Raw genomic sequence first — 22721 nt, forward strand, 5'->3', positions numbered from 1 at the left:
GAGACCTGACTGAACACCACAGCAAGCTGACATGACACATCATGATATGGTTTTGTTAAAACAAAATGTACCACGGATGAAATGTTAAAGAAATAAATCTCCAAGCAAAGTGACCTGGGTTTTTTTTCATTTGTTTGTTTTCTTTTTATTAAGATGCTGACAATTTCCAATCTCTTTTTGGTTAAGTCTATGTATAAAACATTCTTTGATCAAGCAGAAACAATTCAACAGGCATGATTGCTTAAATATGAACAATGGAAATATTTTTGCTTGTGGAGAGGCAGTTTTTAATGTCTATCCCTGTAAAAAAAATCAGTCCTGAAGTCAGGTGATTCCTATCTTCTCACTGATGTTTCTTAGTTGTTTGCCTCTCTCTGACTACTTCCTAATGTCATATTTCCAATTACTGAAGTCCATTATTTGCTTAGCAGAGGAAGGAGACATGCATTCATAAACTTAGTAAAATACACTAAATGAAAAAGAGATTTGCTATGAGAAAGGATAGAGGAATAACACATAGTAATGAGAGAAATCACAGCCATAGGCAGAAGATCAAAACGTGAGTGTCTAGCTAGAAAGATATATGAAACAATTGAGGAGGAGAAAAATACTAGAGTCAGTGGTAGGTAAAACCTGAAAATCAGTGGTGCTAAAGAGAGACTGGTTTCTCTGGTGGTCATTCCCCCACGTACACCTTTTATGTAAAGGGAAGAGGAGGAGATTCTTTTAGCCTTGAATGTTTCAATAGTTCATTCTTACTGCAATCCTCAAAAAAGTCTGACCAGTATAACTGATGAGGACAGGACATGCGTCTTGCTATTGGGGAAAATGTTTTTCAAACAGTAACACAAACACCAATTGGATGTACCAGTGTATCAACCAGTACACTGAAACACTGAGTGTTCTCCATGTCATATGGCAATTGTAGAAAACCTTTGGCCTTACTGAAGCCGAAAGTTTTGTTATTGGATCTAATAGGATGAGGGCATGATCCTGGGACAAAAGGGGCTTAAGGATTTTTAAGGGGTTTCACACTTCTTTTGGTGACAGTGGCTACAGCTCCTGTGTCCCACCCCAGCTCTCAACAGATGGGCCTGGGGTTGTGCTGCAGTTAAAAAAAAGGCTTCTTAAATATGTCCTCAGTACTCCACATAAGTATCCCCATAGGGCTGCAATCCTGTTTTCATAGGGAAACATTAATACTTTATAGCAATTGCCTCTAGTATATAACATACTGGCTACCATGGCAACAGTATTTGCTTTTTATAACAAAGGAAAAATATTTTAATGAAAAGAGCATAGCTAAGTACATTGTTTATAATGAAACACCTATGGCTACATCTCCTCATGCCACCAAATAACCGAATGAGATAATATATAATTCACCTTTGCACACAAGGTGGGGTAAATTCTTTCATTTAATTTGCATGTCAATATAATAACTTAGGAGAAAGCTGCTGAAACATCAGACAGCAAATACTACTGCTGGCATGGATATGACTTGTGATTGTTCAGGCACCCTTTTACCATTTAACACTCCTAATATGCATGAAACACTAGAGGCTGCTTCTGAACTGTCTCTAGCCCACATTTCATTTGAGAATCCATAGAGATGTAATGTTTTGAATGATCCCTAAAAAGGTCCTAGCCATTTCCACATCTGGCCTCTCTCTTGCTGCAATCTGTTGCTCTTCTCAGGTTCATGTGTTTCCTGATTTCCTACTGTGCATTGAAAAACCACATTTCCCCTGCCACATACTACTATGTGTATTTCAGCTTTTATTTAAGAATAGAGTCTCACAAGGTTCCATAAGCAGTTAAGATTCCTGTGGAAAAATTGAACCTATTTTTGATTCACTTTTATGGTACAACAAAATAACAGGAAAAAGGATTACTAACTTTGTCTACAACCTTCAGGCATCACTCTAAGGAGCTCAGCAATGACACTCTTATTATTGCTGGGCTGGAGGCAGGGGTTACTACTCTTCATTATGTTTTGCTGGATATCTAAATGTCAATACAATTTCATGCCAGCTCTCTCTGTGCCTCTTGTATTACTCACTCATTTTTTGCTGATAGGGTAACTCTCAAACCCTATATATGATTTGGCTTTCTTATTAACTTGCCAGTCCTGAGAAACATTGAGTTTGACACAATAAAGTTTCAAAGCTTAAGAAGTAATTGTGGTCATATCACTGGTGATATTCTTACAGTTCAATTCAGTATGAAGTCAAATACTGCTGCTATGCTTTAATGAATAACACTTAGGCTTTTGTCATCACACATTTCCTACTGGAAGCATTACCGGCTGGTGTAATCAAGTATTAAGCACAGTCCAGTGTGATGAACTTGCCCTAATTTCTCAAAGTATCCCTCCCTAAAAAAAGACATGAAACAGGGTAGGGATATGTAGATGATGTTCCATGGTGCTTAAAAGAGAATAATAGTCCATAATCTGTGTTTTAACCTATCTATGAAAGCTTTCAGACTCTCTTAAGACTGTCTAAAAGAGGTTGAGAACTTTTAGAAAGATTTCTGAAACTATGTCGTGCTGATCTAATCTTTACTCGCATCTATAGGCTCCGCCCAAATATGGTAAAGGGTTGTCTGTATCCCTCACCACCTCTCCAAAGCCACAAGGGAAGCTACAAAAGGATTTGTGAGCTAATCTCCTAAGCTTGTCTCTCACCAGATTTTTAAATATATTGCTGGCTGTGAAGGTAGAAGCAGTGGGGAGCCTGCTGGAGTGCAGAGGAAGCTGTCTCCTTCTGCCTCCTCTGTACGCTCAGAGCCCTGGCCAGCACTGGCTGTGGTCACAGGGTGTGTGGAAGGAGAATGGATCATTGTCTGTCTCTCTCCTGTATCATCCCCTGAGTACTTCCCTTTATACAACGCAGCACGGAGTCAAGGGGTTGGCATCTGCTCTCTATTTTTTTCAACTCAACTTTCGCAACTTGGTCATTAGACATCCTACACCAATCCATTTCTATGGGTTTATAATCTTGTACAGCAACTAATGACAGAAAAGATTTACTTTTATCCCTCAGCCACCACTTGCCTCTGTTTTTCTACCTCTTGCTTTAATTCTAATTCAAAGAAAGAAAATGCCTTTGAAAATTGAGATATTTTCATATTAGGTCAATAAACACAAACTGTAGGAGCAGGAGGCATTTATCTGCATACTTTCTGATGGAAGGTACACAAGGAAGAGCTGAGATGAAATGCACTACATTTATTTTCACTTTCCAAAATTCTCTATGCAGTCACATGCACAAATGTTTGTGACCAGCACCTCTGCATTTATCTCCATGTCCTGGGGCAAAGGGCTCTGAAGAATCACTGCCTCAGGTGTAGCACCCCCGATTGCCAGGGAAGATGAGCTCATTCAGGCAAGTCCACAGGCAGTGGATTTAAAAGAACAGACTGACTTTAAGGTGGGGTATCCTTACACTGGATTATTCCTCCTGCAATGTATGTGTAGACATAAAATACCTTAAAACCACATCTCCAGCTACTCTAAAGCTGACTGCAGATAAGAAAGGGAGTAGTGCCATATCCTAAAATGTGCTTCTTGTCTCGTCCCTTTTGTCCCCATGAGCAGATTTTCATAGTGCAGCAGCAAACTGGAGTCTGCAAGCACATGGGAATTTAGACATTTTCATCTCCCTCTTTTTGTCACTCCCATCATTTGATTTTCTGCACTTCTTAATTTTGCACATACAGGGAGATTGGTTTTCTGACACCACAGAGGTTATTATGTTGAGCTGTAAGAATTTATAATTTCACAAGGAAGACTTCAAAGCAGAAACTAAATGCAGATGTTCAGGTCTGCTGAGCACTCAGCCCTGCCTTGAAAATCCCCATAGCCTTTATTAGCAGCATGAAGTTTCTTGTTACTTATTGTCAAGAGGAAATTTGTTTGGAATTAAGCTTTCCTGTTAATTTTTATTGCTACATTCTGAGTTTAGACCCAGAAAACCTTACATCCTTCATGACATCATCCTCTAGAGGACACTTAGTGCAGTAATAGTAAGGAGTTTACTTGCAAGATGTTACAAGCAAGGCTGCAAGATTTATCCAAAGGAAAAGAAAAAAAAATCTTTAGTTTTTAGTTTTATTGGCATCCATTTACTCCAACTGCAACTTCCAAAAATCCCTGAATGCTCCAATGAGCACACCAAGAGAGTCTGATTCTGTTCCTGACATACTAGATAGCATGTAGTTGCATTTCCCATAAATAAAACGTGACAAATTCACGATGATAGGATTCCATTTTCCAGGAGTGAACATAATTTCAGGGAACTTTCCCCTTTTCCTACTAGTCCACAGTTATGTTTTATTAGCTGGTGTTTTTTCTTCTGCTATGTCTCTTCTATGAAAAGAAACACACAGAAAAAAAGTACTACTCAAGGTTACAAGTCCTGTACATCTGTCCCAAAATACTACTATGAAGTTTTCACTATTACACAGTAAGGAGCAAAATAGGAACATATTCTTGTTCTGTTAATAAAATCACTAGACAGCAAAAGCAGAGGGAAATAAAACCAGCTGACTTCCCCCACCATTTTCAATCCAAAAAGACTGTAGGTACTGCAGCATCAATGCTGATCAAGAATTAAAGACAGAAAGCAGTATATAAAGCCCACTGGTAGAAATAGTCTCTCTTTATGGAAGAGCTTTTGTACAGCACCAAGGAACTGCTCAACTCTCATTGTGTCCTAGGTACTTCACATAAAGGAGTCAAACTACAGAAGGCTGTCAGTAGCTTATGACATGTTAATTCTTTCCTACTCACCAGTTCTTCCTCACCCACTCAAATCAGGCTGTGCTAGAGGACTGAGTTGGTCGTGTCATAGCAGTTGTTTCATACTGAGTTGTTTCAAAAGCCTCATTGTCTTGAGCCCCAAAGTCCATTGCCATGGACTTTAAACCCCAAGGATATGTTCCTCCTTAGTAGCTCTGGTACTATGACAGAATAAGGATTTGATTAGGTCTAATGGAAACCTTATAATGGGATGTGATCATCTTACAAACTAGAACTCCTCAGATTAATGTCTTCTCTGAAACTTGCATACATGTCACACAAAGCCTTCCAGGTCTTGTTTGGTCACAGTGGTGTTCTCAACTGATGCTGAGCAGTAACTGATGTTGCTGATAAAAGGCAACACCTGCAGTATTGCCATAATTTCTCATTTGAATTTGTACTGCACACATACCTTGAACAAACTGATCCAAAGTAGTCCTCACTTTAACCCTCAGCTGTGATTTGGCCATCAGCACAAAGAGCCATCAGTCTTTGTCAGATGAGAGAAGAGTACATCTGGAAGGGACTAAAAAAGATCAGTTAGACTGTTCTTTTGCTCTGAGGCAGATCATATCCAGCATATTAATGACAGATGGTAGCCTAACAATTTTTTAACTTCTAGTGATACAGTTCAAATAACCTAAGTGGCTTGCTCCTGTGTTTCACTATCCTATAGCAAGGATAGTAAGCAAGTTTTTCATAATACGTAACTAAAATATCTTGTTTCATGTAAATTGATAATTTTTCTATCTTAAGAGAACATGGAGAACAGCTGCCCAACATACAGTCTCAAAGGAGCCCTTTGTTCTGCTACTAGGTCCCACCACTGGTGGAAAATCAATCCTGCCTCCCTACATGCCTAGAAATTCAACGTCAAATGCATTCCTATGAAAAACCTCCCACATTCAAGCATCCAAACATAGTTTAATGATTGTAGAGATAAAAAATTTGAATTCTAAAAGAAATAAATGGCTTGTGTCCTGAAACTCAATACATTGACAAGGAAAGCATGATTAGAAAATCAGAGTTGCCATGTAAATGTAAAAATGTCCTCTTACCAATTAATGTTTTGAAGTTTGTGCCTCAATGTAGACTATATTGACTTCATTATACTTCATAATAGGTAAAACTCCAAATTCAGAATTTTCTTTTGTTTTGCAGATTTGAAGAATCTTGATTGACTTTTATCCTAACTCTTAAGTTTTCACCTCTGGCAGCCCTTGTGTTTTTAAGCAGGATCCAAAGCTGCAAGATACTACAAGAATGGTTATTCAAAAAGATAGTTAGTATTACACAAAATGATAATACCAGGATAATTAAAAGAATAATACCAGATTATCAAAAGGATAACCTACAGTATTTCATGGCCAAGAGGAATCATAAAATAGTAAAAATCTGAGGAAATTTTACATTTATGTTCTACTCCATCTTGGAATTGCAAGACGATAATAATTTGGCATTCCTGGATGCCTCTCTGAATTTTGGGGTTTACCCCTTACATCTTAATAGCCCTTAGAGCTAAATGAAATATGACGGAGCAGCTTGATGTATGTCTTCTCAAAATATGCTCCATTTCAGTGGCTTTCAGCCTGCCATGGAAGGAAAAGTAGGCCAGAAAAGTTCACAAAAGATAGCTAAGAAAATTGCTCATTACTAGTCGGCTGACAGTTGTGCAGGGAATCTCAGCTGCACATACAATTTTTGGTAGTTCACAAGCTGAAGCAGGATTTCTTTTCCTTTTTTTTTAACCTAAGCTTCAGTGTAAAAATAATTAATGTAAGGGGCGGTATGGCCTGTGTTACACAGGAGTCCAAAGCACTCATGACAGAGGATCACTTCGGGTTTTTTTCACTGTAACTCAGAGAGCTGAACACGAGCATGTGTGTTTGGTTCTGTGCATAGCTGAACTTATATTCATAGTAGAAAATTTAGCTGTATGTCTCTAGACATTGTAAAGGACACCATGGTCCCATTTAAAAATGCTGGATGGTTCCTTAGATGGATATTTACTATTTTCTTCTTGGTTCTAGTTATCCCTGAAAAGTCAGTGAAGGAAATTGCAAGAATCCCTGGAACAGCTAAGGACAAAATTAAGAAACTTCTTGCACATAAAAATAGTGTGAAAAAGCATGAAAAAATCAAGAATGCGATCCCAGAAGCAGCTGTGACACCACCTTCTAAGGCCCACTTGCAGATATTGGACTATGAAGGTGGTACTGATCTTGGTGGGAGCTACAGTGAGGAAGAGAAAGAAATTGAAGCTATTACAGAAGATGAAGCAGAAGAGTCTGATGAAGAGGAAAAGGCAGATTTTGAGAATCAAATCGATGATGAGCAAAGCCTGAGAGGAGATGTCTTTTGTAAGTTTCTTTGTTTTTAAAAAAAATCTGGCTTCAATATAAAAATATATAAACACTAACAAAACCATCACAAAACATCATAGACACTTTAGCAGAATTTACTTGTAGAAAATGAATCATAGAATCATAGGATGGTCTAGTTACAATCCCCCTGCCACTGGCAGGGCCACCTGTTAGACCATGTTGTTCAAAGCCCCATCCAACTTGGCCTTGAACACTTCCAGGAATGGCCCATCCAGAACTTCTCTAGGCAACCTTTTCTAGTGTCTCACCACCCTCACAGTTAAGAATTTTTTCCTAATATCTACTCTAAACCTACCCTCTTTCAGTTTGAAGCCATGCTAGAGAGATTTTATTTTGCCAGGGGATACTGGCAGAAAGTCAGTGTGCTCTGTGACATAGAGATAGCAAGTATGTCCAAGATGCAGTTTCATTAAGTATGTGAACTCTGTATTATTTATGACTTTCTTGTTTGATGCCAGCTATGATTCTAGGACTTCAGGCATTGTGGCATTTGCATTTTCATTTTAAGATAGGTAGCTTGTTAACTGTGTTTCCTTTCCTTTTAAATTTCCATGTGCTATAATTGATCCTTGTTATTAATAAAAATTCAGTCATGACTTAGGCACTTAATTGCTTGAACATTTGGCTTCAAAACCACTTTAATTTTTAATGATATTGAATGATCCTTTGGACTACATCGTTAGCTCAAATTTACAGCTCGTAAATTTGTACATCATGTTTTTTCCCTTCTTTGCTGGTGTCTATTCAGCAGATTCCTTTACTACCACATTAAGTTCCTCCATATAATCCCCTCAAGTATTCACATAGCATCTGCCTCTTGTATTATTAATATAGGTATTCTTTGTCTTCCAGGAGGAACAGTTAATTAGGAAAAATAGATAGGTTGCACTTTTCAGAGATCTTAATTTTTATTTTTAAATTGACCTATTATTTTATCATAGTAGTTTTACTACATATTAAGTGTATAGGGAGTCACAGAAAAATACTGTAGGGAAATAAAGAAATTATTTTACAGAGATGGAAATTATTAAAATAAACCAGCTATCAAAATACTGAACCTTCATCAAAATTGCTACTCACTACTTAAAAAAAACAAACTACAATAGTTAAAGACAGCACAGTGAAGCCCCCAACATTTAAGAAATATCAAAATTAAGGACATCCATGAAAATTTTTTCCTTATCTTTTTATCTTATGATACAGTCTGTAATGACTTCAAATGACTATATTCCATGGGATCTTTACCTTGTTCAGTGTGGAGGAACGATCTGTTTTGTTGTGAAAGGTGCAGTTTAATAAATAGGAATATTTATTTATCAATAGACTAATAATTTATCCATATTATTTTTATTATTAATTCTTAATATTAAATAGTTAAATAAATATGTCCTATTGATTGCAAAATTTGCAGATATATAGAAGATTAGAGTAAACCAAAGTATTGGAAAGCTCCTTACTCTGAGAAATGTCCTTTCTGCACATGGAAGAAGACACAGAGAGTTGGACCAAAGTACTTGGTTGTACAAGCAATGATTGTAGAGATGCTACACTCAAAGCTACACTTAATTAATCAATTAAGCACAACCTTAATTCTGACAGCTTCTAACATTTCAGTGCTTTTCAGGTACCATTGGTAATCTAGAATGGTATTGCCAACTGCAACTAAATTCTATATTCTCTACTTTATCAGTTTATGAAACTCATATCGTGTAACTCCTGCAGTATCATGTAACCAACCATGTTATTACAGAGACATTTACTTTGGTAACACCAAGAGGTTTTGGGTTCTGGTTTATTTGGCAATACTAAAAGTGCACTGTTTCCCTTATGATTTTGGGGTTCTTAATTTTGAACAAAAGCTCTCTCTTAGTTAATCATGATGTCTGTTCTTAATCTTATTCTTTTCTGATAATTACACCACTCTGTGAGCTACAGTGCTCAGACCACAGCTCAGTCCAGAGCTATAGATGTCGGACATCTGGCAAATGTAATTCTTTCAGAGCAGGACATTGTAGCACAGATATGGTATATTCCTTTGAGTCTGACATAGTGATACACTGTATATATAGGAAGTGAGTCTTAAATTTCCTACTTCTTACAGTCTGCTTCATTTTTTTACAGTGCCCACTCTGGTTTTCTGTTTTGTTTTTGTTTGTTTGTTTGTTTATGGGGGGTTTGTTTGTTTTCATTTTTTGTTTAGGAGGTTGGGTTTTTTCTTTGTTTTGTTTTGGTTTTGTTTTGTTTGTTTGTTTTTAATGAGCTTTGAACATTAGAGAACAGTGTTAGAAACACAGCAAGTACCATTTTTGTGAGAGTTCCCACATGCTGCAGTTTCAGGCACTTTAGATCATATGTGTTAGAATTACCAAGATTAGTTACTTTTCCCAAATTCAGTGTGTTATTTTTACATTAGACTAACTAGATTACCTAGGCAAAACCAGACACCAGCATTTTCCAGGGGAAAGAAAAATCAAACAGTAGTAACAAGAAATAAAAATATACCACATTGCCCACAACTAGCACACTTAAATATATGGGTGCTTATATTCTGCTATATATCTGCTCTCCCAGTTTAGCTGCCTCAGCAAGAGTTCAATGTGATGCCACAGATGCTTTATAAAAAAATACAGTCACAATAATGGGGTAAAAAAAAAGGGATCAAAGCTTTAAGGATAGCACATGCATTACTGCAGACAAATAGAAAATTACTTCCAGGCTATAAACAAAGCCATATTTTTTCAGATTAAAATACCATTTCCAAATGCACTATAAGTAACTTTATATACAGCACTTGGCAAAGCAGAGAGGTGAAACCAAGTCCACAGAAAGGAAAATCTATCAGTGTTTTCAGAAAGCTCCTTTAGCATCAGTCACTTACCAGATGCTTAACAGTGCTTTTGTACTGTTTTCTGAGGGGTGTCCATAAAACAGTGCTCCACAGACCTGTTCTACTGAGCTTCTGCTCGTTGTGGTACGGGGTTCAATTTTGGTTTGGGGTTTTTTTGGTTGCTTTTTTTTTTTCTTTACTTTGAACCTTTAAATGTTGTAGTTTACTCCAAGCACTGCATTTCCAGATGTGCTCCTGAAACTTCCTATTGCTCCTGTGACCTCATTGGCCCTTATTTGACTTACAGACTGACTTGAGGTTCTGTCTATGTGGCACTTTTCAGACAGCCCGAGCTCACACAAGCAAGCCAGATGCAAGCCAACTCCAAAGAACTTTTGTGCTCCAAGTTGGCACAACTGGCAGATGAGTGCTAACAATTCTGTTTGACAGGGAGAGTGAACAGGTATCTGCCCGCATTTCTAGGAGGGCACTGCTGTGCACTGTATAAAAGGATGTGCTTGAATCTAACTGTCTCTTTTTCTATATCTTCTAGTGGCAGTCTCTTTCTTTACTTCACTATATTAAGGTCCCCAGAAAGGGGAGGTGGCCTTCAAACCTTATTTATTTCAGTATGTGCAGTGCTCCCTGTAAGTCTGGTGTTTTTAAAATGGAATTCTAATTTCATGTATAAATTTGTTTCTAAATCCCCTTTGTGGCATTCTCTTCAGTCATGTCTACACTAGAATAATGTCTCAATGCTTCTTTTCAGCCCTACTCTCTCATTTTCTTAGGTTATTTGCTAAGAAGTGTTTCCATGATTGCAAACAGTTTCATTAGTTCCAGAGTTCTTTACGCAAGTCTTACCATTTTTTAGGGAAGTACCTTCAGCCAGGTAGACCTGGCTGGGGCTTTCTATTGAGCAGAAAGTCTCCTTCCCTGCTGCACTTCTCGATGTATAATACACTTGACAAACTCCACCTGACATGGCTCGAAGAGATTCTCCCTCCTAAGAACAAGGGCAATACTCAGATATATGTTGCAGGTAGCAACACTGAATTTCCTGCAGATGCAAGAACCTGTGTCAGCAATGAGGTGGCTGTTTTCAGGACCAGAAAATCTCAAATTTATTTATGCTCAGCTTGTCACAGACATTCACAGACACAATTCCTGTAGAATTTCATGGTAGTGTGTTACATGGGTATTGCCACTAATTCCTGCTCTGAAGATCAACCCATCTTACCTGGTAAGAGTATCATGATGACATCAATGGTTAAGAATGTGTGCACCAACATACGAAGGGGTTTATATGTAGAGATTTCACAGCAGCTAGTGCTGCAGGTAAGTAGATGGGAGGGCATCAGCAGTACAGAAAGGACGGACTCTGCTGTGCCTAAAGTGGGACTATGTGCACTTTCATTGGTGAGAGTATGTTCTTAGGGAACATGGGATGAGACCTGCCTTTCTACAAGACCACTTGACAGCAGAAGAGCTAAAAAGAGTAATCCTGACTCCTGCCTACTACTTACGAGGGAGTAAACTTTGTATCCTGGCTATGTGTGATGATGGTTTGATGTAAAATGTAGGCACTTCCCAAGCAGTAAGGTTTCTTGGAAGCCTTTCTCTTAGCTGAAACTTAACAGTTTCTCACAATAAGCAGCTGATATCTTTAAGTAAGTGGAAAACTTGACTGTCATGCCTGACTGAAAACAAAAATAGATTTGGATACAAAACTGGGCTCTTTTTCTGTGTATGACAGTTCTTCGCTTGATAGCACATAGCTACACCTGGATGTAGATCCCTCAAGTGAATTCAAGTGTAATTCAATAACTTCACATATAAATCATACTGGCAGCTGTTGTCTTCTGTTAAATCACTTTTTCCAGAACTGATCATATTTTAATAGCTCTCTTCATTTTGGCAAGGATTTTCACAGCCTGAGTCTCTTTCAATAAGTATGAGGCCAAGTTTATGGCATGACAGTAAACTCAACACCTAATCTCCATGTGCCTATTCCTAAATGTGTATATGTAGACATATATTAATTGGAGAATGCTATATTAATCCTTGCCTTGAGTAAGAATATTATCCAAGTGATTTAAGTAATGGTCTGGGTGAGGGGAAGGCTGCAAGGACAACAAGAGAGGACACGCTCCTGGCAATTCATCAGAAAGCTCATAAGATTGCATGAGTCTCCTTTCTCAGCTCAATTCAGCACCTCTGGAAATACCTCCAGGGCTTCTTTGTTAGAGTGTGATTTCACTGGGGTACACAAAGCAATTTTTGACAGTTTTGAAGGAGAAGAAAGATTAAGTAGATGGTATAGCCTTTATGGTGCTAGGAGGCTCTGGATTGCATTGGGTTCCAAGTATATTCTCAAAATTGAGTATGTGTTTACAACTGTATGTTGGAGTATTTAGATGGAAAGCACTAGTTCAGCTGAACTCATGGGAAAACAACTCCCCTCTGAACAAATGTGCATGCATGTGAAAGTAATGACTTTTAAAATACTTGGCATTTGCATATATGATACAATGCTGAGTAGGGAAAAGTATTTCCATAGCTCCTATCATCTGGCACTGTTGAAGCAGTTTGAGCTTTTCTTAGCACAGAGGCCCACAGTGTGTGGGTGAAAAGTGAACTTCAGTATTTTGGACTTTCCACTAATACCTTCTGTAGGCAGTAATCCAGAGGATCTTCCCTCATTCCTCCTCTGAAATGACACATTTAACCTCCTCCTTTTTTCAGAGGAGTGCATGAATATATCATAGGTATCATCTGTTTATGTGTCTGCAAAGGATAGAATCCTCTACCAGTGAAAGCAGATCTTCCTTTTCTCTCATGTGTGATTATTTACTTACATAGAATATGCATAAAGAAGTTGAGACTGTCATTATTTTTAGTGAGTGCACTTCTCTATTAAACACTTAAAAGTGTTTAATACAAGAGAAGCTTAATCACAGAACTTTAAAATACTTACAGTGTTTCAGAGTATTATTCAGCATAAACAAGAGTATGTAAGCTTCTATAACTTTGTACCTCACCAGACAGGAGAGGTTTTCCCTTGGTCTCTGATGCTGTTGCTGAAAAATAATGCTTCTTGAGCAAGTACCTCCTTCAGGCCAGTGTCTTGGAGAATGCACCAAACATTCATTGGCTGTACTGACTCTTCCAGTTTGGCACAAGACACATCTACCAATTTTTACAAAATAACTTGCTCAGGGCTTTCCATGGGGTCTGGTTATCAAAACATCAGTCTGTGCTTATCAGCTGTAGCAGGGAGGGTGAGGAAGAGGAAGGGCAGTCACCACAGCCTTCCTTCCCAACAGCTGATCAGGTATTTAAGTTTTAAAATTCAGAGTTAGTATCTAACTGGGGTTAGGGAGTTTGGTAGTGGAGTGGAAAATATATACATTGACTTATTTAAATAAATGATGGCATCTGGTATAAAGAAATAAAGTTCCATTTTCTGTTCCCATGATGACTCAGCACTTGACAAGTTGTTTTCCCTAGTTCCAAAGGTGAAAGAAGCAGCTGCCTTTGGCCCTCACCTGGCACAGAGGAAAGTTCCAGTGTCAAGACCAGAGCAAGAAGGTAGATTATTTTTTTTCTACAGTATTTAGTTTCTTGCATATTGTATGTTTTCATGACAACCTATATCAGCCAAGTCATAATGAGTTTAAAAGCCTTTAACACAAACCAAGGATTTGGTGAACATGTTAGAGACAGTATCTGGCTAAACCTTTCTGCCAGTTCCCATGTGAGAAGCTGGTTTTGTGTCCTTTTCCAAACAGAACTGTTTATAAGCCATATACAGAAAGTTCCCCCACACTGGAACTTGACTTGTAATTGAATTTCACTTGAATAATTTCATAGTCATAAAAAAATAAAGTAATTTCAATTGTGTAAAAAATGAGAATATGTTCCATGGCACACAATAATATGCCAATGTCTGTCTGCCATATCTTGTTTTTATTCCTGGTCCTCTGTCAGAAGTCAGAAGGAGTTTCCCCTGTACAAGACTGAATAAATATTTACCCTGAATCTTACACAGCCTGGCTATGAATTTGTGATAGTTCCCTATTCATCAGTAAGTCTCATGGATATCACAGTAAGATATGTTCTTTTTCACATTAAAAAATCATTACAAAATCAGTCAGGGGAGCATAGAAGGTCGAAGACCTGTCAATTTATATACACAGTTTAAGCTTCTGCTGTGCCTTAGGAAATGGCTTCATGCACTTTGAAGCAGAAAACTTCACTGCCTGTTGGGAGCCATAACAGACACTGCAGTGTAGCTCTGGTCAAAGCAGAGCATAAAGGAATAAAGAATTTCTTCACCAAAAGGGTTGTCAGGCTGCCCAGGGAGTTGGTGGAGTCACCCTCCCTGGAAGTGTTCAAGAAATGACTCCATGTGGCATTTGGTGCTATGGTCTAGTTGATATGGTGGTGTTCATTTGAAGGTTGGACTTGATGATCTTGGAGGTCTTTTCCAACCTTAATGATTGTATGATCAAAGGGCACTCTCCCTCTCTTTCCTGGTGGGAAACCGTTTCCCCTGTGATGGACAGAATCATGAAGCTGACGATAAGGACCTGTTTTTGAGAACCATGGAAAAAAAACCAGAATCCATAAGGAGGGACTGAGAGATCTTATTGAGCTGATGCACTTACAGGGCAGTAGCAAACTCCTGGGAGGGTACCAGTGAGTGGGCAGGGGCTGAAGTGCTGGGATTGGCTGTAGCTGAGGTTATTTTTAGGGCAAGGAGGGTTTCACCCAAAAACAATCCACAAATACTTCCAAATCTTAAACAAACCAAATAGACAAATGTTCTGGCTGACTTTTTTCCTATTTAGAAATACTCAGAAATAGTCAATTTATACAGCAGAGCTCTCTAAATGCCATGAATGTACTGAATGTCTTTGTCTCATGATAAAATACATTAATAGAACAAGACAGATGCATCTTTCTGAGGAGACTCAGATGGCTGACATATTACTCTTAATCTGATCTGTCATGCTTGCATTGCAGAGTGTTTCTTTGTGTATGTAATGCTTTTCATCTGCACAGTCACGAAGGCTGTGGTGTGCTATGGGTGACAATCTTTTTCAGTTCATCCTTCAGAACCCTCTAAGGATAAACTGATTTGGGCTATTCCCAGCTCCATGTAGTAGGAGTATCAAATGCTGACATAAGGAATTCTGCTCATGGGAGGCCAGCTTCTCTCAATGGATAGAACCAGAGCTGATATCAGCTGATTACAACTACTCAGTGTAACAAATGGAGAGGAGAGCTCTAAAGTGGCCAGATCCCAAATCATTTCTGACACTGGAGTTCAAAACTAACACCTCCAACTATACTTGGGGATCAGCAGACACTCAGTATACAGCAGTTATAGCATACAAACTCATGTGCAGATGGGAGATTGGCAATAAAAAGACACAACAGACTTTCCTGTGAGCTAAAGAAAGGATTACTACATGAATTCTAATGTTTTGCTTTTTTGCAATTTAATCTAGGTCAAGACTATGTGAACTCAGATTACAGATAATTTTAGAATTACCTGTACATTAATAGTGGTGTGAATAATGAGCAAATTATTTTAACAGTACCCATGATATAGTATTTCTCTTATCTCTTTGACAATTTTTTTTCAGTTGATTGCAGCTTCAGTCGAGGAGTCTGTGACTGGAAACAAGACACTGATGATGACTTTGACTGGAATCCTGCTGATCGTGATAGAGGTATTTAAATATCTGTCCTCTACCTAAGCTTTGATGTGATGGGTCACCCCCTCAAAAAAATGCAGGAGGGAGGGGAATCAGAATCAGAATCAAAAATTAGCTTTTCAATCAGTGGGTTATTTTTATAAAAGATGAAAGGAGGCAGAGGATACTGGGAGTGGATATTGTTTCTTTGAAACATGCAGTGGCAGCTGGTAGTCAGCAACATATTTCAATACAAATTGATCAAAATATAAGAAAAATTATTAGAACATAAGTGTTCAGAATTGCAAGGTACAAGGTAATGGAAACCTTATCAGCTACATGTTGTGTCTCTCCAAGATTGGTAAGTCATTTAATCACACATCCGTAATTTAGATGGATGTGGCAATGTAGTCACTCACGTGGCTTAGATCACTGGGATAACTGCTCAGAAGTCTTAAACTCTGCAAGACAAACTAGTGACAGCATTCCTCAGAAGGAGCCAAGGGCAAGATGCTATTCAAGAACAACCAATACCTGACTAGGTACCAAGAGGAGGCCTGCTTGAACCTGAGAAAGAGCTCCACGGGTGCAATGTGTGACTGCTCCGTGGGTGTACATAAAAAGGTGTGGCTGGAGGAATTTGTTTGAAAGGATGTCTCTTCCCCTGTGACCCAGGAAATGTTGCAGAAGTTGCTGCAGTAGGGACCAGCAGATCCTACAGATCATGCAGGCCACTTGCTCCAGTTCCTACATGTACATTCTCTCCCTCTTCCCTCACAGTCCTTCCATCCCAGTCTTTCTTCACTAATCCTTTCTATCCTGCTCCACTTAATTCCCAAAATCCCTTCTCTGTACTGTCACTTCCAGGAAGACCTTATCCTGGCCTTACTCTGTCTCCCTGAACTAACATCTGCTGATTATGACTTTATTTATGGGCTCAGATGTCTTATTCCTTTGTCACTTTGTGTGTGTGTCTGTCACTTCATTGGTCCTTCAGGAGTTGGGGAATAAGCTGAGGACAGTGGAGAGAGTATTGAGCTAGCTCAAGTACTGAAATTATCTGACCACAGAGGCACAGCAGCATGTTTCAGGCTGTTGCATTTGAAAAACAGATGGTTTTGCCTTAGAAAGATAGTGCGAGGAAGAATGACTGTAATCACCAGTGAAATATGAACTCATCTCCTCTGTAAACTGATCTGACTTCCAACTGTACAAGCTTGTTCCTTGCAAAGTACACTCCCTGCTGCTTTTCTCCAGTCTGAGTTTAAATTATTCAAGCAAACTAGCTTCCCCTTATCTTCTTAGTGGAGATGTATTCAATTTGCTCATAAATAACACAAACCCATTAAAGAAGCTTTTTTTTCTTTCTCTCTTTTTTTTTTTTTTTGTTACAAGGTGATGGGTACTACATGGCAGTTCCAGCTTTTGTGGGGCACAAGAAGGATATGGGGCGTCTAAAACTTCTTCTCACTGACCTGAAACCAAAGAGTACCTACTGCTTGATTTTCAGTTATCGGCTTGCTGGTGAGAAAGTGGGGAAACTTCGCGTGTTCCTGGCAAACAAAAAAACTGCTCCTGTCTGGGAGCAGAACACAGGAAAAGATGAAAGGTGGAGAACTGGAAAAATAGAGATATTTCAGGGAGCTGAGACAAATAACAGTGTAAGTATAACAGAATTTATAAGCCAATTGCCATAATCGACACAACAGTTTAATTTCTTAATCCTCAAGTGTTCCACCAACTGTTTTACAGGCATCAGCAATTGAAAGGCTTATCTGAAATGGGACACAGGAGCCCACATTTTAGGAGGCACAGAAGTTATCACCTGGTTGTAATTTCAGAACTGAATTACACAGTTGATTAGAACACCGATGCCAGTAATTCTGTCATTTTGTAAAAAAACTGCATCAGATCGTAAACTAACACAAGTTAGCAAAATCTCTCCTTAATATCTCGTGTACCAGAAGCATACACACATGTCTGGAAAAATGAAAATTTCTCTTTCATAGAAGAGGATGCTCTCAAACCACACTAAGCTAAACCATTAGAGCAAAAGGAGACATCATGTATAATCAAGGGTGGGCAATCACCTCAGAAGCAGGACATACCAACCAACAGGGAATACTGTGCACTGGTGTATGCCTGAAAACTGTCTCACTCAGGACTTCAGAAAGTTTCTCCTTGAAATTCTGGGGCCTGCTTTCCATTTATGTGACTGAATGTTTTCAGTGCTGTGCAAAGGCTTCTACTGTATAATTGATTACTGTGAGTATAAAGGAAATGCGAGCCCTTTCAAGGTCCTTTGCACAGCTGGAATGGTGTAGAAAAGCCCTCACATAAATCAGAAACAGACTATAAAATAAAACTCCAGACATTCTATTCATAAAAATGAACCTCCTCTCTCTATTTTGTATACATACTACACTGAATACACATGAGAGTAAATATATATAGTATATACACAAAAAACCCGAGGATCCAAATAGATTGAAAAGGAACAGTTGCAATGTCTTAAATAAATGAAGTGCATTAACATTGCATACTGTGATAAAACTACATTATTATAAGAGGATTTCACTTAATTTGCATTTTCGTTGTACAATGAAAATAAATAATCTTATTAAAGTAATCCATTTGGTATTGTAAATCTGCACAGAGGATTTTAAATATAGTTCCAATAATACATGGAAGCTCTAAAAACAGCAAGGATTTAAGTCATTAAGTCCTGTTTTGTGAAAAATATTCCTCAGATACTGACTCATAATTAATTAACATTAAGAGTTGCTAAATGTTTGGATAATCTATATTTTCCTTGCTAATACATGTCTTTTTTTGTGAAAGGTCACTTTTGAATCAGAACGTGGGAAGGGAAAAACTGGAGAAATTGGAGTGGACAATGTTATACTAATTTCTGGTCTATGCCCAGAAGATACCTGACAATGGACATTTGAGTATACTGGATTTAATCTTATTTTTCATATTTGCCTTTTCAGTAGTGTATTTTTGTATCCTTTTCTTTATAAAAAAAAACAAACCAAAACTATAAAACTGTGCCTTGAACTTAATGCAACAATGCAAATGGAAAAATGCAAGGTGCAGAGTACACTTTTTTATGAGTCATTCTAATTCTAATACATGCTTTGAGTGTAACACTACTGTATTTTATAATTCAAGGTCAGGGTTTCTAAAGTATTATTTGTCTAATTTTTTTATAAATTCTACATGCTTTTATTTCTTAAAGTTCTTCTCTATTCTTAAGTCTTCTATTTCACAAGAACATAAAGCAGTATTTAAGAGGATGTTGCTACTTCTGGTGACATAATTTTAACTTCTTACTTAGTGCGTATGTTGTACCAAAAATCAGGGTTCATCACCCGGTGTGCAGTAAGCCAATCACACACAGAGCTGATGTATTTCTTTATTTTATATTTGTGCAAATGGGTGCTAGGTGGCAAAGCCACAAAGTTAGCACACCAAGGAGAAAAGATGACCACTATTTATATACTGTAATCTTGATATATTCTACTTATCTAATATATATTCAGTGTTTACTAGTCTACTATTGCTGAGCTGGCTTCTTATCTTGGGTGACCTGGTGGTCTTCAGTGTTTACTATTCTATTATTACTGAGCTGTGCTGAGCTGGCTTTGTTAGCTTCTTCTTATCTTGGACTTCCTGCAGTAGCGCACCCTTCCTCCCAAATTTTGTTACCCCTCTGGGTCTGTGGTCTTTGAAACATGTCAAGCCCTAAACTTTAATAAGGTAATTCTATTGACAAATAATTTGTCATAGACATCGGGTAAATATTCCACCTACTGAACAAGCAGGAAGAAAGTGAGGAGCTTTATTTCCTTCTTTATGGAGCTAAGCAAGTTTTAAGTGGATCCACACCTTTGAGGAATATTTTCATTACCAATAAAGCATGTAAAATACCTTATTTGTCATCACTGTCTTTGAGTCACACAAATCATTGTTTAGAAATTACCCCTTTACAGTTTTATAAGCATTTAATGTTCATCATTAACAGATGATGTTACCAACTGGTACAGAAAAGAAGAGCAAAAACAATGACCATTATTAACATTTAAGAAACTTTACATTAGGTACTGACCTTCAGGAACAAAAGATCTGGACTGCAGCCTACTTTACGCCACAGAGGTGAGAACAAGTAAGAAAATTATTTGCACAGATGAGTACAAACTGCAATAGCTGCCTCAATTCTTTCTGTAGTAGATGCAGAAATTTTTTCTCGTTTGCAAAGGACTGTCATATACAAGATCGTTTGCATCATACCAGATAATAAAAATAATAATCTAGCATAATAAGATCTAAGTAGCAAAAGTGAAACCTTTTTTTGTTGTGAATAAATTCAAAGACAGCTTCTGCAGAAGCACCCAAATAAATCCATTCTGTATAGACAGTCACATAAACCACATCAGCGCATCACCAAATTAACTGCTATTGTTTGCAACATTCATTCCAAAGATGGAACCGCTCAGGGCAAAAGCTACATGTTTCTCCTTCAGATGAAAACTGTTAAAGGGCATATTAAGCCTACAGCCATTAATGCCTCAAAATGTTCCTGACAGTTTTCCATTACTGTGAAATGTGAAATCCATTATCTGCTTGATTATTTTAGACAGCAAGGAAACTGCATTGGTAGTATTTGAGAATGTTACATGTGTGCTATAATCAAGTGGCTTGAACTTTGATAACATAATTTGTAACTTTTAGGTCTGATAAGTCTACTTATTCACTTTGGAAACAGTACTCTGCCTACAAGTTAATGGGAAAAAAAAAAAGAGCTTCTAGCTAATTACCGAAATCTATACTACATCCTTCAAAAGCTACTCAACAGATGTGATCACTTAATCTTGAATGTTGTAACAAAAGGTTTGAATCAACGCTTTTTTAAATGAAAAAAGAACTAATGGAGACATTTTGTCAACAATGAATACATGGAAATGCAGAGGCATGTTCTTTTAACCTGCAATTGAAAGAAACTTAAAAACATTTTCCAGCTATTAGATGTTATTTTTATGTATTGAAAAAAGAGTTTATATTTACTTCATAATTGCTATATTGTTAATTATAGAATCATACACCTGCATGTACTGGAGATGTTGAAATTCATAACAATATATTAATGAAAAGCTAAATAACAAGAAAGTGTGAATAATAATTTATTTGGTCATATGGGTAACTGTTACATTAAAGCTCATGACAGCAAAAGATTTTTAATAGAAACGAATTTCTAATTTTGATAGTTATTAACATCTCAAATACCTGACCTTAAAATTTGATTTCAACAAAGTTAGACATACAGTCTCTCTGACCCTCCCCAGTTCTTCAGGAAGAGCACATAATAGAACTGTAGAGAGAACACTGATGATTAATTTTTATTTGGGAAATATTTAGCTGGTGAATATTCAGCCTACAGGGATTCAGTGATTTTTAAATTTTTTTTTTCTTTTAGGAAGTAGCCCAATACTCAATCTGAAAATCTCTCAATTTCTCAACATTTCTGTAATGCATTATACCAATTTCTATTTCAAATAGAGTCCTGAGAAAAAACTTCTCTTCAGACATAATTGAGAAATCATTTTAAAAGTGATCTTTCTAGATTCTCAGACTGAAGCTAACTTAAATCCCACATTTAGAGTGTTTTATTAATTCATTTCAAATGAAAGGGAAATATTTCAAAGCTAAATATTATGTAGAATAATACAATATATTACAAAAAAAGTGTATTTGATGCTGATAGAATATTTCCCTAGACTTGCTTCAAAACAGCATTTAATCCTTTTTTCTTCATATACTTCTTTTTACTTCCATGAAAAGATGGTGCTTCTCCAACAAGTTGGATGGTGTGCAGGAGCACTGAATAGCTCCCCAGACATGGTCTAACAGGGCCCAAGTCCAACCTCTTCCTCAAATGATTCCAAGGCAGAGCTTGGGAATCCAAATGCTCCAAGAATCATTCCCAGGAGGCAGTTCACTCGCAAAAGCCCCATTTTTTTTTGTTGGTATGTTTAATTTTCTACTATTAATTTTCTGCTATTGTTCTGTAGACAGACAATAGCAAAGTTAGCAGCTCATTCAGGCAGTTGAAATCTTCCAGACCTGACTGCCCTGCTCCACTGCTTTATTCTGGCTACACAGGGAACATCAGGGAACATCAGGGAACATTTCTGATGCCCAAAATCTGCTTGCTGAACTGGACACCTCTGGTGTAGAGTCAATAATTAGACTGAGGCACGTAAAGCAGGCGATCAGAACCTGGCCTTAAGTTCATGTTGATAGCAGTTTAACATTAAATCTCTGGATTTTTATTCACTGCAGGTTATTACAGTCATCATAATCTCTGCGTTTTAATTCACTGCAGTGTTATATTTTCTTGCTATATTTGATACATGGTATTTTTGTGTACTGCATTAGGATTTGTCTTCCCACCTGAAAAATTACTCAATTTACAATTATATTAGTACCATAAAAAAGGAAGTCACAAACATGATAAAATGGTACAAAATACTGATAAAAAACTTTTATAAGTACATGCCATAAAGTAATCAGAAACAATATACTTCAAATTCACCCACAAAGAAACCATTCTCCCCTCAAGCACTAATTTTATTCTAAACTCAGTAATGTTCACAGCTGATTTTAAAAGTGCTAGAACATATACTGTACTCAAGAAAGCCATATGTTCACTAACAGTGAGTTACTCATTAACATCATCTTCCTACTCAGGATGTAAATATATGGCAGTCCTAATTTTCTTTCTCTTCTTTGAAACTTCCAGAACGTTAAAAGTCACCTTTTCTAAAGGTAAAGGGGACTTGTAGAATGGCCTGACTATGTGCACTATTGAAAATGTGTGTCAGAGTGGGAATAGCAAGATAAAAATGTTTGCCTTTATGGTTCAAACAGTCAAACTGAAAGGTGTCTGCAAAGAATCTTGTGATACTGAATGACTGTGCAAGCAAATTGGATATGAAAAT

At 37.5% G+C, this 22721-nt stretch overlaps 1 protein-coding gene across 2 annotated transcripts in view; it reads left to right on the plus strand.

The window, feature by feature from the left end:
• Positions 1-19066, plus strand: part of EGFL6 (EGF like domain multiple 6) — a 37202-nt gene extending 18136 nt beyond the window's left edge. The window contains exons 8-12 of one of the 2 annotated variants that reach the window (XM_017812319.1): positions 6835-7164; positions 13526-13606; positions 15670-15756; positions 17116-17381; positions 18562-19066. In XM_017812319.1, coding sequence (XP_017667808.1) covers positions 6835-7164; positions 13526-13606; positions 15670-15756; positions 17116-17381; positions 18562-18657 — 860 coding nt within the window. In that variant the 3' untranslated portion in view covers positions 18658-19066. The remainder of the gene's footprint in view (positions 1-6834; positions 7165-13525; positions 13607-15669; positions 15757-17115; positions 17382-18561) is intronic. The other variant, XM_017812320.1, reaches the window with a different exon arrangement.
• The last annotated feature ends 3655 nt before the right edge of the window (positions 19067-22721 follow it).

The sequence above is a fragment of the Lepidothrix coronata genome, unplaced genomic scaffold (assembly GCF_001604755.1).
Source record: "Lepidothrix coronata isolate B3197 unplaced genomic scaffold, Lepidothrix_coronata-1.0 Scaffold35, whole genome shotgun sequence".
NCBI lineage: Eukaryota > Metazoa > Chordata > Aves > Passeriformes > Pipridae > Lepidothrix > Lepidothrix coronata.